This window comes from Xenopus laevis, chromosome 8L (genome assembly GCF_017654675.1).
Source record: "Xenopus laevis strain J_2021 chromosome 8L, Xenopus_laevis_v10.1, whole genome shotgun sequence".
Taxonomy (NCBI): Eukaryota; Metazoa; Chordata; class Amphibia; order Anura; family Pipidae; genus Xenopus; species Xenopus laevis.
This window is the reverse complement of record NC_054385.1, coordinates 56,144,230-56,159,767: the sequence shown is the minus strand read 5'-3', so window position 1 is coordinate 56,159,767 and position 15,538 is coordinate 56,144,230. Positions and strand designations below refer to the sequence as shown.

The 15,538-nt window shown below is 37.5% G+C and overlaps 1 protein-coding gene across 1 annotated transcript in view; it reads left to right on the top strand.

Annotated features, from left to right (window-relative positions):
• The window catches only part of sh3bgrl.L (SH3 domain binding glutamate-rich protein like L homeolog), a gene marked incomplete at its 5' end in the record, with an annotated part of 35,542 nt that extends 21,611 nt beyond the window's left edge, over positions 1 to 13,931 (top strand). The window contains 3 exon segments of the mRNA NM_001096530.1: positions 7,293 to 7,478; positions 10,829 to 10,909; positions 13,127 to 13,931. Coding sequence (NP_001089999.1) covers positions 7,293 to 7,478; positions 10,829 to 10,909; positions 13,127 to 13,168 — 309 coding nt within the window. The 3' untranslated portion in view covers positions 13,169 to 13,931.
• Between the last annotated feature and the right edge of the window lie 1,607 nt (positions 13,932 to 15,538).

The window sequence follows — 15,538 nt, the reverse complement described above, 5'->3', positions numbered from 1 at the left end:
CCACCTTTGGGGGTTTCATTCTTCTGAGTTTTATCTGGTATAGATTATACTTGGCCACTTCCTTATGTGTAACAAATTCCCTCCCATTGGGATATTAGCTTGCTAAGTCCCGGTAAGTATGACATGGAGTGTCCAGGAAAAGGGAAGATTGTATCATACTTACCGTGATCTTCCTTTCCTGGACACTCCATGTCAGGTTTCCCATCCCTTTTTCGGTAGTTTCTAGAAGCTTATTACGAGACACCGGACTGGGGGTGGGGTTGGGCTTTTAAAGCTTTGGGGAGGGTCCTTCTGATGGGAGCACTGGGGCGGGGCTATCCCGGTAAGTATGACATGGAGTGTCCAGGAAAGGAAGATCACGGTAAGTATGATACAATCTTCCCTTTTTTGCATGCACTGTATTAATTGTTAATCTAAAAAAGTCGCTGTGCATTAAAACTCAGGGGCTGATTCACTAAGCTCGAGTGAAGGATTCGAATGAAAAATACTTCGAATTTCGAAGTATTTTTTGGGTACTTCGACCATCGAATTGGTTAAATTCGTTCGAATTCGAACGAAATCGAACGAATCGAACGAAAAATCGTTCGACTATTCGACCATTCGATAGTCGAAGTACTTCCCCTTTAAAAAAAACTTCGACCCCCTACTTCGGCAGCTAAAAGCTACCGAAGTCAATGTTAGCCTATGGGGAAGGTCCCCATAGGCTTGCCTGTGATTTTTTGATCGAAGGATTTTCCTTCGATCGTTGGATTAAAATCCTTCGAATCGTTCGATTCGAAGGATTTAATCGTTCGATCGAACGGAAAATCCTTCGATCGATCGATCGCAGGATTAGCGCTAAATCCTTCGACTTCGATATTCGAAGTCGAAGGATTTCAATCCGAGGGTCGAATTTCGAAGTATTTTTAACTTCGAAATTCGACCCTTAGTGAATCGGCCCCTCAGTGTCAATTTGATAGTTAAGTACTGTTGCATGCATTTACCTGTAAATCAACTTCCAGTTTTATTTTAGGAAAGCTTTTGACTAATGGCTGTAGAAGGTATCTTCATTTTTTTCTATCTGCTATTAAAATATTTGAATGAATACAAACGCTTTATTGTGTATTGAGTAGCTGGATTGTTTGGAAGCTGGGAGTGCTGTACTGTGGCCATCATGGTTACATAGTGGTTAGCAATGCTGCCTTGCAGTGCTGGGGTCCTAGGTTCGGTTGTAGCCAGGCGACTATTAACAAGGTGTTTGTATGTTCTCCCCATGTTTGTGTGGGTTTTTTTTTCCTTTTTTTTTTTTGGATTGATAGCTTCACATGGGACTGTAAAGCACTGGGGAATATATTGCCACTTTATGTATGATATTATGCAACGCATTATCTCTCGAAACAACAGATAACTGTTGATTATGAAATGTATGTTTTAAAAAAAATGAAGTAACTAGCGGCGGCCAGGTGCAGGGTGTGCATCCAGGTCTCCTTTCCTCCAAACTTGCGCTCTCCTGGCCTCCAGACATGTGCAAGCAAAGACTTCCCTGCTGTGCCGCTCATGATAAGTCATACATGGCCCCAGCCAGCCCCAAGGGGCTGTGGGCCCTGCAGTCGGTAGATACTGCTCTGACACAGTCTGTGCTGGGTCCATAGGCTGTACTGCAGGTCTCTGTGCTCTGGAACAAAGCAGCTATAGACAGATGTCTGCAAAGTGCAAAGAGATGCCCAATTGTGGCCTTTTTTGCACTTTGCACACTGCATTTGGATTTGCAAATGAGGCCTCAACTGTAGCACCCAGGCAAGTCAGACAGAAGCATATACTGTATATCCATAAGGAACATGTAACAGTCATAAACCTGTATGAAAAATGTTGTTCTCTTTTCTATGCTGTATGAATCACATGCAGAAACTTTTCAGAGAAGCCGATGTGGAGGGTGAACTACCACTCAGCAGAGTAGCTTAACCACTTCTCCATATTTGGTGCTACTTTGCCTGGCTGCCTCAGGAAAGGCTGATGCTGGGGGAGGGGATGTACATTGCCTTACATGGGAAAGGTTTCAAGTGAATTAATTCAAGGGTCTTTGGAAAAACTTTCCTCCTTAATAATGCAGCTATCTGAATTACTGTGTGATTATTTATTTTTTATTTCCACCTATTGTAAGACTTTAAAAATAGCTGTTATAGTTCTTTCTTTATTTTGTTTTTCATCCTATTATTCTCCGACAACTCATCACTGGGGCAAACTATGAGATAACCACCACGCTAGCAACAAACTTAATTTTTTTCCCTAACTGCTACAGTTAGTTCTGTAATATTATAATACATCTGACATTATACTATATATACTATACAGTTTCAGTTGTTTTGTTTGCTGTCATTCGGCTTAACCTTTTTCTGGTTTAAATGTATTACTTTTACCACACACACATTTCACTCTACTGTGAATGCGCCTTCCTGGGCCCCGAGAAAACAAGAGAGAGGATATTGCAGCTGTCTATTGACCTTCTACAGGAATACCTTGGGCCAGTGCTGTTTTCAACTATTAGGAGCACCAGCCTGGGGTATCAGGTAAGCGTTTATAATCACTGTGGGGCACCTAACATTTTGCACCCCCTGTGATTATATCTTTAATTTTCCTTTAAAGGGCCCCTGCCACCTCAAAATTTTCCCCCCATCAAAGATGCAGATACTTTGGTTTGGGAAAACAATATGCTGCAGGGGAGGGGATTTTTTTTTTTACAAAAAAAAAGAAGAAAACTTTTGTTTCCTCAAGCCAGAGTGTGATAGCGTGACAGGTGCCCTTTAAGACTTGATTGCAGGGTCGAGAGGTAGGAGGCCAACAGAAGTGCATTGCAACTGTCTAAGCAGGATGGGATAAGGACATGGATGTTTTAGCAGTTGCTTGAAAAGAAGGGCAGGGATCTTTTGACAGTGAGATTAAGGGGCAGATTTATCAAAGGTCCAGGTGAATTTTCAAATGAAAAAGAATAAAAATTTTGAGCTATTTTTTGTGTACTTCGACTAGGGAATAGACCAAATTAGATTTGAATATTGAAATTTATCATATACTATCTCTTTAAAAATTCGACTTCGACCATTCACCATCTAAAACCTGCCGAATTGCTGTTTTAGCCTATGGGGGACCTCCTAGAACCTATTTGGGGCCAAAGTTTGGAAAAACTTTGAATCAAATTCGATAGAATGCGCTATTACTTCGATCTGATCGATTCGAATTTGGCCGAATACGGACCTATTCGATCAAAAACTGACCTATTTGATCAAAAACTGACCTATTCAATTCGGAATTTTTCAATTCAAAATTCGACCCTTAATAAATATGCCCCTAATAGTCGTTTTTTGGTCAGGATAGAAGTAGAGGCAATGGCATGGGCACCAAGAACTAAGAAAAATTAATTAACTAAAATATCTAACTAAACCAAATGGGTTCCCGAATATCGAAGTCGACGTTTTTTTTCATTGAATTTGGCTATCCTGCGGTCGAACGATTAAATCCTTCGAATCAAACAATTTCAGCGATCGAGCGAACGATTTGACTTCGACTACAAAAAACCTAGAAAAATTCTCTAGAAGGTCCCCATAGGCTAACATAGCTTTTCGGGCAGGTTTAATTTGGCGAAGTATTGAAGTCAAAGTTTTTTAAAGAGACAGTACTTCGTTATCAAATGGTCGGATAATCAAAGTATTTTTACTTCGAATCAAAGTCAAAGTGGCCTATTCGATGGTTGAAGTATCACTTTGAAATTCAAAGTTTTTTTCTTCACAAATTCACTTTGACCCTTTGTAAATCTGCATCTAATTGTTACTTAGATTGTACACGGCTTGTACAAGACCATGGCCATGCCTTTTTTTAACAGAGACAGCCAAGTTAGAAAAGTCAGTTTACAGATGTTGTCCATAATTATTTTTTCAGTTAAACGGGAAATGTTAGTTTGAATGTTTGTCTGCTGGGATTTGTGCAAAATAGGAATGAGTATCACATTTACATCCCTGGCACAAACATTGGTGATGTGCTTTTGAGATTTATGTCATGCATCATATTCATTTGCTACTTTTAAACAGTGTTGGACTGGCCCGGCGGGATACCAAGAAACAACCCAGTGGGCCCGACCCTTAATGGGCCCCCGCCGGGCCAGACCCCTCTCACGATCAAATTGTACACAGGAAAAAATTTCCTTAGGCGCACAGCCCCGCACAGGCGTCTTTCAAGCACGAGCGCCCCCCCAAGCATGTGCGCTCGGCGTATCACGGTAGGGGGGGGGTCCGAGGGGGCCCTGGACAGTAGTCCCGGTGGGCCCCGGGCCCCCCTGTCCGACCCTGCTTTTAAAGATGACATTACTGTACGTTTTAAATATCTGACAGGGCATGGATGCTGGGAGAGTGATATTTATTCACCTTCGCCATAATAAAGTGCCTGCAATTTATGGTATATTGGATAAGAGTCAGTCTCTACATAACATCTATATAGGCTTGAAAATAAAGTCAGGAATTCAAATAGAGCAGGAATATTTAATACATGGTTCTGCTTCTACAGACCACATGCAAGTTATTAATCCACATCAGCACCCTACTAGTTAATTTTTAATATCTTTCAGAGTCAACAGAATGATTTAAATGTTTTAGTAAACATTTTAAATAACTGAAAATTATCCGTATAGGTATATCATGTGGGCAAATAGATCAGTTACAGCTTTAGATGAACCATGTGCTACATACAGTTCCAGTTATTAATTTGGTTAGATAATCTCTTGTGTGCTGTAAAAATGTTATTGTAACTGCTCTTTCTGTTTGTGTGCACAGCATTATGTAATGTATAATAAGGCAACCAAGTCGTGTGATTTGAACTGAACATCAGAGTAGTATAGCAGCACTTTGAGATAAGCCCATGATGAAAGTATATTGCCTCGATATCAACGGCCTATAAATGTAATCACAGAGACTCTATACACCTAGAATATAATAAAATAGTTTATAATATATATACTATATAATATATAGTGCTAAGCAAAGTGAACCTAGCTACATTTTGAGCAGAATTTTATATTACATGGAATTGTTTTAAACAACAGCAACAATAAATGTTTGCCCTTTATGAAAGGCAGATTCAAACAATGGCCTTATTTAAAAAAAATCAACATTTTTAACTCCCACTGGCGAGACATTTAGAATGCTATTATTATTATACCCACAGGCAAGTAACAAAATATCACTTTGTTGACAGTCTTTTCAGAAGTGTATGTGTGAGCAGAATTACATTTTACCATAGAGCCAATAAAACCGAGAGATCAACAGATCTATCCTTATGTAATACACATTTAGGGTTTAATGGAATAGTGGCTATTGTAGCAATAGTAAGAAATCACTTAGGGCAGTCACTAGGTTTCTCTGTGTAAAGAAAAAAAATGAATTCTCAAATAAACACATTTTTGGCCAGTACAAAACCACGGAAAAAAATAGCATTATTAAAGAATGTTGAGTATGTAAAAATGTTTTGCACACAGGGAGGAAACATTTTAAATTTTCTCTAAAGCATTAGTGAAAAAAAATTCACAATCATAATTTTCACAATTTTTCTATTTTCTCTATTGCAAGCATATTTCTAAAAAACTCGTATTGGAAAAAAGTTCAAGCACAACAAATGATTGCATTGTTAATTAATTTTCTGAGTGTATAAGAAATTAAACTCAAAATAGTTTGAATGTTAAATATTGGCTTCTGTAGAAATATTCACGTTGGAGGTAAAATTGCAGTGTACAAAGTACAATTGCAACCAGTGTTGGACTGCCCCACTGGGGAAAAATCCTGGTAGGCCCCAATCCTGCTGGAACCTCCAATTGCCCCTCCACTGCCTGACCAAAATTGTTTCTGAAGGAATTGTTTCTGAAAAAGATGAAAAATTTTTTTTTTAAAGATACCCGTGCACATTCACCCATTTTTTTGCAGTGATTTTACTGGCATGTCTGCGGTCAATATGCTAAAGGGCCTAACATTTTTATCACCATGTTACGCTTTTTTTGGGCCCCAGAAGTACAAGGTGTGTATTTGGACACAAGCAACTTTAATAAATAGTATCAATAAACACAACAATGCTTGCAGCTGAGATCATACATGAGCTCTGTTTTGAAAATTTGGGCAGTGCGAATTTCCCTGTATGGATTTTTGAGGTTTTAGTCATTAAAAGAGACTGATTTGGTTAGAAAAACTTAATGACATGACTACTTTACATTTTCTAATAGAGAAAATTTAAACACCACTTTCTACTGGAAATCTTGAGGGTTTTTTTTTGTTATATTGACATACTCATTTTCTTTTGACAATTAAAGGAACAGTAACATCAAAAAAATAAGTGTTTTGAGTAATAAAAAATATAATGCAGTGTTGCCCTGCACTGGTAAAACTGATGTGTTTGCTTCAGAAACACAACTATTGTTTATGTAAAAAAGGCTCAGGTTACACAGCAGATAGTAGATAAGCTCTGTAGAACATAATGTTATCTGTTATCCACTAATTAACCTGTGCCATATAGCTTTTTTTCAATTTCTGACATTGCTACACAGCAGCTTGTTTATATGAACTATATTACTGTTTCTGAAGCAAACACATCAGTTTTACCAGTGCAGGGCAACAGTACATGATATTTGAATTACTTTAAAATAAAAAACTGTTACTGTTCCTTTAAGCCCCAATGTTCTTTTTTGTCTTAGCCAGAACTACTGGTCAGAAAGTAGTATGCAAGCAAGTACTTGAATTACTGCTAAGGGCCTTTCAGAAATATACACAGGTTGACAGCAATAATTAAGATTCCTCTCTTACCTTAATATTCGCTTCCATTTATTCAATGTCCTCTAATTTATTTGCATATTATTATTATTTTCGACTACTCTTTCTGTTTTTATTGCTTAATTCTATCTATCTTGACAATATATACAAATATATTTTGACTTACATAATCACTAATATACTAAAGACACCCATAAATATTTGTTTTATGCATAAGCAAAGAACAATTATTAGGTGACTTCACTGAAAACATGTACACACCCTAATTTATTTGTCAACATATACTGTATTAAGGTGCTTGGCACTTCATAGCAACGGGATTAAACTGTATTTCTGTATAGTTATGTATTTAGATGGGATAGTAAGGCTGTTCCAAAAAATTTTCTTGTTTAACTAAAACAATAGGCTGCATATCACTTTTAATAGACAAATAGAAATGTACACCTTGACAATTCACGAAATGATTTATTTAACATACTTAGCAAGATGTAAAGTCTGTTCTACCTATTTTTTTAGATTAAGAAGAAACAGCAAGATGTCCTAGGGTTTTTACACGCTGTTAAAATTGAATATGAAGAGAAAGATATTGCCGCCAATGAGGAGAATCGAAAGTGGATGAGAGAGAATGTTCCTGAGAATTGCCGACCAACAAATGGCAACCCACTGCCTCCTCAGATCTTCAATGAATGCAAATATTGTGGGGTAAGGTGCTAGAAACATGGGAGATTGGTGTTTCTAGAGATGCACCAAATCAGTAACTTTTGCATTCAGCTAAATAACAAACCCTCCAAAAAAAGAAAAAAAAAAGATTCCATCGAATTCCAAACTAAATTGGAATCCTAACTGGATAAAAATAAATAATAGGAGCTGCAAAATTATATGACTAATAGGGTTTTATTTAGTTTAGGGAAAGTATGAGCTTAATTTTGTGGAAACTTAATAAATATACAATATATATATTAAAATACTGTACTGTTTCTGAAAATAGTTTTTCACTTTCCCCCTTTAAGCAATCTGTCTCTGTTCTTGTAGGAGTCAGGCTAAGATTACGATTGACACTTAGGTCAAACACAATAGTTTGTTACAATTGACTAGACAATGTATTAGAGCTAACTGTTTTTATATAAAAAAACCTATTTTGACGCAAAGCTGCAAGAGAGACAGATTGCTGAGAGTGGGATGGTGAAGAGTAATTTAAGTAGTGAAGAGTTTCTTATACCCCTTAGATTAAGTTTATATAAAATGTTTATTTTCATAATAATTCCCTTTTACAAAAAGTGCTGGGATTTGGCTGAATTCTGAATCAAATCCTGGATTCAGTGCATCCCTATTTATTTTGTAGTAGATATGTGATTAATTCTAAACTAAATTAATTTTATCATATCTGTGGCTGTTAATTAAAGGGGACCTGTCACCCTAAGAAATAATTTCAAATTCTTTTCTATCATGTTAGTTGAGCAAAATGAACTTTACTTACACTGTATTTATTATTTAAATTGTGTTTCCTTCTGTTTTGGAATTATACAATCACAGCAAGCAGGCAGCTGCCATTTTGTGGCACGGTTATTAAAGGAAATTGTCGATCACCCCAAAATCTTGTGTATGCTCCAGAATGGGGTACCTAATGTCCATGTGCAGTGCCCTACACAAATATAGAGCTTGAGGAGGGAAGGGGGAATGTGAGGAGAGCAGTGATATCTATGATGTGCTGAATGGAAAGTGAAAGTAATTGACTGCCCCTCCTCTATGCCACGGGCATAGAGGCGGGGCAAGTAATATTTGATTGACAGTTTAGATATTTAAACACCTTTATAACAGGTATGGATGTTTTAATGAAAAAAAAATTGGGGTTCCATATTTAATTTGGAATGGACTTTCATTATGCAGTTTTTTATGTGTTGGTGACAGGTCCATTTTAAAGGAATTGGAGACATTTCTCAGTTATGGAGTTTGTGCTGACACCATACCACAGAAGACATGCACCACCATTAAACCACCATTATATCTGATAAATGGGTGTCCATGAGTAGCAAGGACTTTTCTAGTTGTAAGCTTGCATGGTTGATTCCTAGCTTTACCACAGCTTATAAACAGTTCATGAAATAATATTTTACACTAATAAACACAGCTACAAATCAGGAAATAAAAAGTTAAATTCAAATTTATGAAACAATTATTATTTGCACAGGATAGAAATTGGGTATAAGCAGTACAGGGCCTGGCTGGTCAGGGCATCTCAGCCCTTTCTTTTCTGTATTGTGGTCCCCAAATGGCTGCTCCCCATTTTTTTTCTCTTCTGTAGTCCTTTAAGAATACCAAGGGTTAATCCTGACCCCAGGGATTGCAAGTGCAAAAGTACTATGGAGCGCAAGAGCAGGTAGTGTGGGGAAACGGAGTGCAGAAGTCTATATATAGCCAATGCCCCACAACTTTATTTTGCACACTGTGCGGTGCATTAGGGAATGACCTCTGCTGTCTTTGGTAAATCACCCATATTGATACACGGCACCAGGGTACCTTCACCCAAACAACTAGTTTGGTGCCTTTGATAGTTCTCCTTAAAACAAGATCTTTATTAGACGTTCATTAGCTATTAAGAGACATATATGTAAAACCAAATAAAAATGGATACCCCACATCCATTAAACAGTACATAATTTATATTCTCTATGTTTACCCTACCCTTTTAGTGTAGCTTCATTCCTTTTAAACTCTAAGTAACAAAAATGTATTCCTTTGCACAAATATTTTTTCTTTCAAACTAATTTAACATACCGTATATACTCAAGTATAAGCTGACCCGAGTATAGGCCGAGGTACCTAATTTTACCTACAAAAACTGGGAAAACGTATTGACTCAAGTATAAGCCTAGACACAACTACAGCCCTGTCTCCCAGCAGCGCATATTCCGCCAAAGCGACCCCCCCAGCAATCAACCGGACTTCTTTGCAAAGTTGACGGTGACAGAGAATTGCCAAACTGATTACTGTGTGCATTGTCCCACTGTCCCACTACCATGTGCAGAGGGTGCTGTGTGATATTGCCATCACTGTTAATCTTTCGTATAACCAACAGAGGGCGCTGTGTGATATTGCCATCACTGTTAATCCTTCATATAACCAACAGAGGGCGCTGTGTGATATTGCAGTCACTGTTATTCTTTCATATAACCAACAGAGGGTGCTGTGTGATATTGCAGTCACTGTTATTCTTTCATATAACCAACAGATGGCGCTGAGTGATATTGCAGTCACTGTTAATCTTTCATATAACCAACAGAGGGCACACTGTTATTCTTTCATATAACCAACAGATGGCGCTGTGTGATATTGCAGTCACTGTTATTCTTTCATATAACCTACAGAGGGCGCACTGTTATTCTTTCATATAACCAACAGAGGGCACTGTGTGATATTGCAGTCACTGTTATTCTTTCATATAACCAACAGAGGGTGCTGTGTGATATTGCAGTCACTGTTATTCTTTCATATAACCAACAGAGGGCACTGTGTGATATTGCAGTCACTGTTAATCTTTCATCTAACCAACAGAGGGCGCACTGTTATTCTTTCATATAACCAACAGATGGCGCTGTGTGATATTGCAGTCCCTGTTATTCTTTCATATAACCAACAGAGGGCGCACTGTTATTCTTTCATATAACCAACAGAGGGCGCTGTGTGATATTGCAGTCTCTCCCCAAGTGAACTGTTGGTATAGGAATGATTAAGTGACTGCAATCTCAGCTACTGCCCACTGACTCGAGTATAAGCCGAGACTTTTTCAGCACATTTTGGATGCTGAAAAACTTGGCTTATACTCGAGTATATATGGTAGCTTTTGCAAACCCTGGAAGAAATATCACACATTTTCTAATTTTTGCCAGCACACAGTGTATGTATTAAAACTTCTTACTGAAAGCAGTTTTTATTCTTTCACCAAAAGCGTACCCCACCATCAAGCATGCGTAAAAGTGCTCAGACTGCTATGAACCATGCAGCCTCATTTTTTAGTATTACTACATTTTGATCACACTGTTCTCTATAAACAGGATTATGATGCCTTCTTTGAAGCACGAGAGAATAATGTAGTCTATGCCTTCCTTGGGTTGACAGCTCCACCTGGTTCAAAGGTAATACCATTAATGTTTTGTTTCACTGTACATTCTTTATTGCTTTATGCAGGTTTCCTGTTGGGGTTATAAAAAAACTAGCTGTTAAAACTCTATGTTTAACTTACTAATGGCAAATAGGAACTCATCTGGCATGTGAGCAATCTTCATCCCGCTGTTTAATGAGAATAATATTTGCTTGAACGATCTACTAATGTCTTTTTGAACTAGCATTCACAAAATTCAACAGTGGCTGCCCTATACTTCTGATACAGTTCTACATCCTGTTCTAAAGTAATTTGCTGTAGATTATTCAAGAATCCCACTAGTTGGTTCCATCCATTTCATCTGCTCATTGTAGGTTTAAAGGAACACTTGAATGTAAAAATAAAAACTGGGTAAATAGATAGGCTGTCCCAAAGAAAAACAATGTTCCTAATATACTGTAGTTAGTGAGCCAAAAATGAAATCTATAAAGGCTTGATTGAGAGAAAGTATAACAGAACAGACTGCAACTTCCTGCTTTTCAGCTCTCTAACTCTGAGTTAGTCCGTGACTTTAAGGGGGGGGGGCACATGGGACATACCTGTTCAGTAAGTTTGCAATTGATCCTCAGCACTTAGCTCAGATTCAAAAGCAAACGGTTATGACCCATGTGGCCCCCCGTCAAGTCACTGATTGGTTACTGACTGGTAACCGATCAGTGGAAACCAAGAGAGCTGCAAAGCAGGAAGTAGTTCTGGCTGTTATGTTAGACATCCAGTCTCTCCAGCCTTTATAGATGACATTTTTGGCTAAATAACTATATAAGAAATATTTTTTATTTTGAACATCCTATTTACCCATATTTTGTTTTTATATTGAAAAATTCCTTTAAATGCCACCTACTTCTTTTACTACATTCTTCATCATTCATTATTATAGGTCAAGAATGTAAGTCTTTCTTGGGGTCCAGGCGTATACTTTTGAGACTGCTACATGTTATCAAACATGTAGTAGTCTCTAAGGTCTATTACAGAATCTATTACAGAATCTTAAATTATAATAATTACTGGGGGGTTACATAGCAAACTGGCAACTTTCAGTGATGAATCCTTTTGTCTTCTTTCAGTTTTTGTTTAGCCTGTTTTGTTCCTAATCTTGACAAAATGTAGCAGAAGCCACATTTTTTACTCTGGTTTTTGCTATGTTGTTTTAGACAAAAAACAGCAGGGTAGATAATATAATCCACCTGACAGATTGTTCTTTCAATAGAATTTACATTTAAAAAAACAACTTTAAAGCAATTCTTAGCATGACTTCTTTTCACTAAAAATATTTTTTTGGTGGAAGTTCTTCTTTAATGACTGTAGTTGTACATACTGTTTTGCCAAGATGTATTATGCCACAGTGATAAAATTCTGTAAAGCATTAGGAGTCATTTACAAAGGCAACCCCATTATGAAAATGCTAGCTAGGCACAGATTGTGACAGATTGTGTCAAAACACAAGTACCGTTGCTCCCTTTCTGAGCATTGTGCAAAATAATGGTGGATGCAGCTCTGAGCATGGCTGCAATGTCTTCCTTGTGTGTGACTGCTTAGCAGCTTACAATATTCCAACTGTTGCATGCTAGTTTAAAGGAGAACTAGAGCTTAACTTCAGAAGTAGTGCAGAAATGTTTTACAAGTACACGGGAACCACAGACCTTTAGCAGTGAAGATCTGTGCCTCCAAAGATGCCCCTGTAGCTCCCTATCTTCTTTTCTGCTGATTCACTGCACATGCTCTGTGCTGCTGTTACTTACTAAGCTTTGGGGCAGACACACAAAATACTGAATATATATAAAATATGAAAGTCACAGAGCTCAGAACTAGCATCAGAATCGAATAATCAGCCCTGAAGCATCAGCTAATATAACAGGCAAACCTAATTTTTTGCTTGATCATTTGTAACGACCCCTAAGCTTAGCCTCTCAACAGCTGCTCAGAGCACACTGAGCATGTGCGAGTCATTGACAGGCTTAACAAAATCCAAGATGGAAAACTCCTGTGACAACTTTGAATACCTGGATCATTACTACTATAAAGATGCTAAACCTTTATGCTAAACCTTTAGGCTGGTTCAATAAGTTCAATATATAAAATATGGCACTTCTAGCCTTATTTGTTTTTAGGGTTTTGTTCTACTTTTATTCTGCAACTCATAAGCTATTATTGTGTGTTTTAACTCGTAAAGCCTTTTTTTTTTTTTTTACAGGAAGCTGAGGCTCTGGCAAAGCAGAATGCTGAATCATCCTAACCTGAATGATCCAGAACCAAACCAAACGTTCCACAGCTTTTCCAAGCCTCCAAAATGCGCTTCAGCTAAACAAAACAATGTATCTCCGCTAAACTCTTAACCCTTTAATGTAAAATTGTATTACTGGCTTCTTTGGCAGCGTGGGGGTTGGCTGTTTTCTGCGAGTGATGAAGATGCAATTGTACGTGCCAAAAGTATCTCTTGTATTAATAAGAAAACAGGAGGGAAAGGCCATTGTAGGAAAAGTAATTGGCAGTTTTATAAACGTAACACAATAGTTGTAAATTATTTGATATCTGGTGCCACCCCTTATTTCTTTCTCAGAAGAACATAGACCTTTTGATTTTCCCTTTAAACACAGGAAATTAGGAAATCATTTGCAACGTTTTCCTAAATTCTGACAGTATAATGTCTGTTTGTGACCAATTTCTCTTTTTCTGAAATATATTTTTGTTATGATGAATGGAAGGTGGAAAACAAGGCAACATCGGACACAAAGGTGCACTGAAAGGTTTTTGGTGCAGGGACCATGAACATGGTACTAATTCTGGTTACCATAATGAAGTTAGAGAGAAACTAAGGGCAGAATAAATCAACATCTGTGGTTGCTTCCCCTGAAATAAATTAAGAGTTTGCTGACAGGACAACATAGAACTTCTGCTGCGCTATATTAGTTCTTAACATGGTATACATATATAAAATATTATTATAACGTACATTGCTATAGTGTACCAAGGCTATCCAGAACAGCATTCACCCCAAATTGCATACAAAAAAAGCACAGAGAATTCACATTCAGCCTGCCCTCTGTTTGGGAATCTCTACCCCTGAGTCTACAATTCCCATCATGCTCAGTCAGCAGTCTTGATGTTTTTTTCAATCTTGAGGAAATAGAATTGGTAATCATTCTCCATATAGCTTTACTGTAGAATAAATTTACATGAAGTGAGAATGGCAAGTGTCTTATTTTAAAAGGTTCCTCAGACATATTAAAAAATCCTATACATGACTAAACTATTGCTGTGTTTTATCTAAGGCAAAGTTCCCTTTATATTGTGTTCTAGTGCACATGATCTACGAGAAGTGAAAAAGGGAACTTTGATCTGACAATGAACTCGTTTTGTTTTCTATTTACAGACATCAAGTTTTTACCATACTAAAATATTTTTTGTTCTTGTTGATAGAAATACATTGTTTTTCCAAATGAACCTTTGAGGTCAGTGATTACTGGTCCTCAAACCTTCATCCCCTCACCTTCCTGTGCTCTGCACAAATCTCTGCTTTGCCAGTTTTATAATGATTAACAGATATAAAAATAGAACACATGCTCTAAGCTTTGCAGGAATGTGCTAAGCACTATAGGCAGAAGGCTTTTCTTTTAAATTAACAAAATTCATTATACTTATCCAGGTCTTCTAACCCTGAAACTCAGCATAATCCCAGTAGGTCTGTGCACATAATCCCTGCACACAGCTGCAACCAATGAGTTGAAGAAAGTTTTTTTTGGAGAAAAAAAAAAAAGCAATTAAGCAGATATATGTGCTAAATCTGACCGCAGACACATTTTGGTTACTAGGGGGCCCATTTAGTGAAGGAATAGAGGAAAAAAATTTTGAATTTCGAATGGTTTTTTTTGGCTACTTCGACCATCGAATGGGCTATTTCGACCTTCGACTACGATTCAAACTAAAAATCGTTTGACTATTCGATAGTCGAAGTACTGTCTCTTTAAAAAAAAACTTCGACCCCCTAGTTCGCCACCTAACAGCTACCGAAGTCAATGTTAGCCTATGGGGAAGGTCCCCATAGGCTTAGCTATCTTTTTTAGGTTCGAACAAAAATCGTTCAATCGATGGATTAAAATCCTTCGAAACTAACGCTTCGAAGGATTTAATCGTTCAATCGAACGATTTTTCGTTCGATTGAACGAATAGTGTTAAATCCTTCGACTTCGATATTCGAAGTCGAAGGATTTAACTTCGACAGTCGAATATCGAGGGTTTCGACCTTAAGTAAATTTGCCCCTAGATGTGGTAGAAATAGTTTATTTAATCTAAGGATCAAATCTGGCGCTTTCAGGCCCACACAGATATCTCTTCAAGAGCAATCTCTCTGTTAGATCTTTTATCCATAAAAGATTGTACCACTAATTAGACATACTTATGGAGAACCAATATTGATTATAAAAAAACAAGCTGGGATAAGGATTGCATTGCATTTAAGGGTGTGTCTGTATGGTACCCTGATTGGACATCCTACTAAGAGCCCATGAGGATCAAGTGTGAGCCGTTACAATAGGTCATGCTAATTGCAGCAGAGACGCCCTGAAACACCATGCGCAATAATTGCTTTCGTTTGCTTACATTTTGT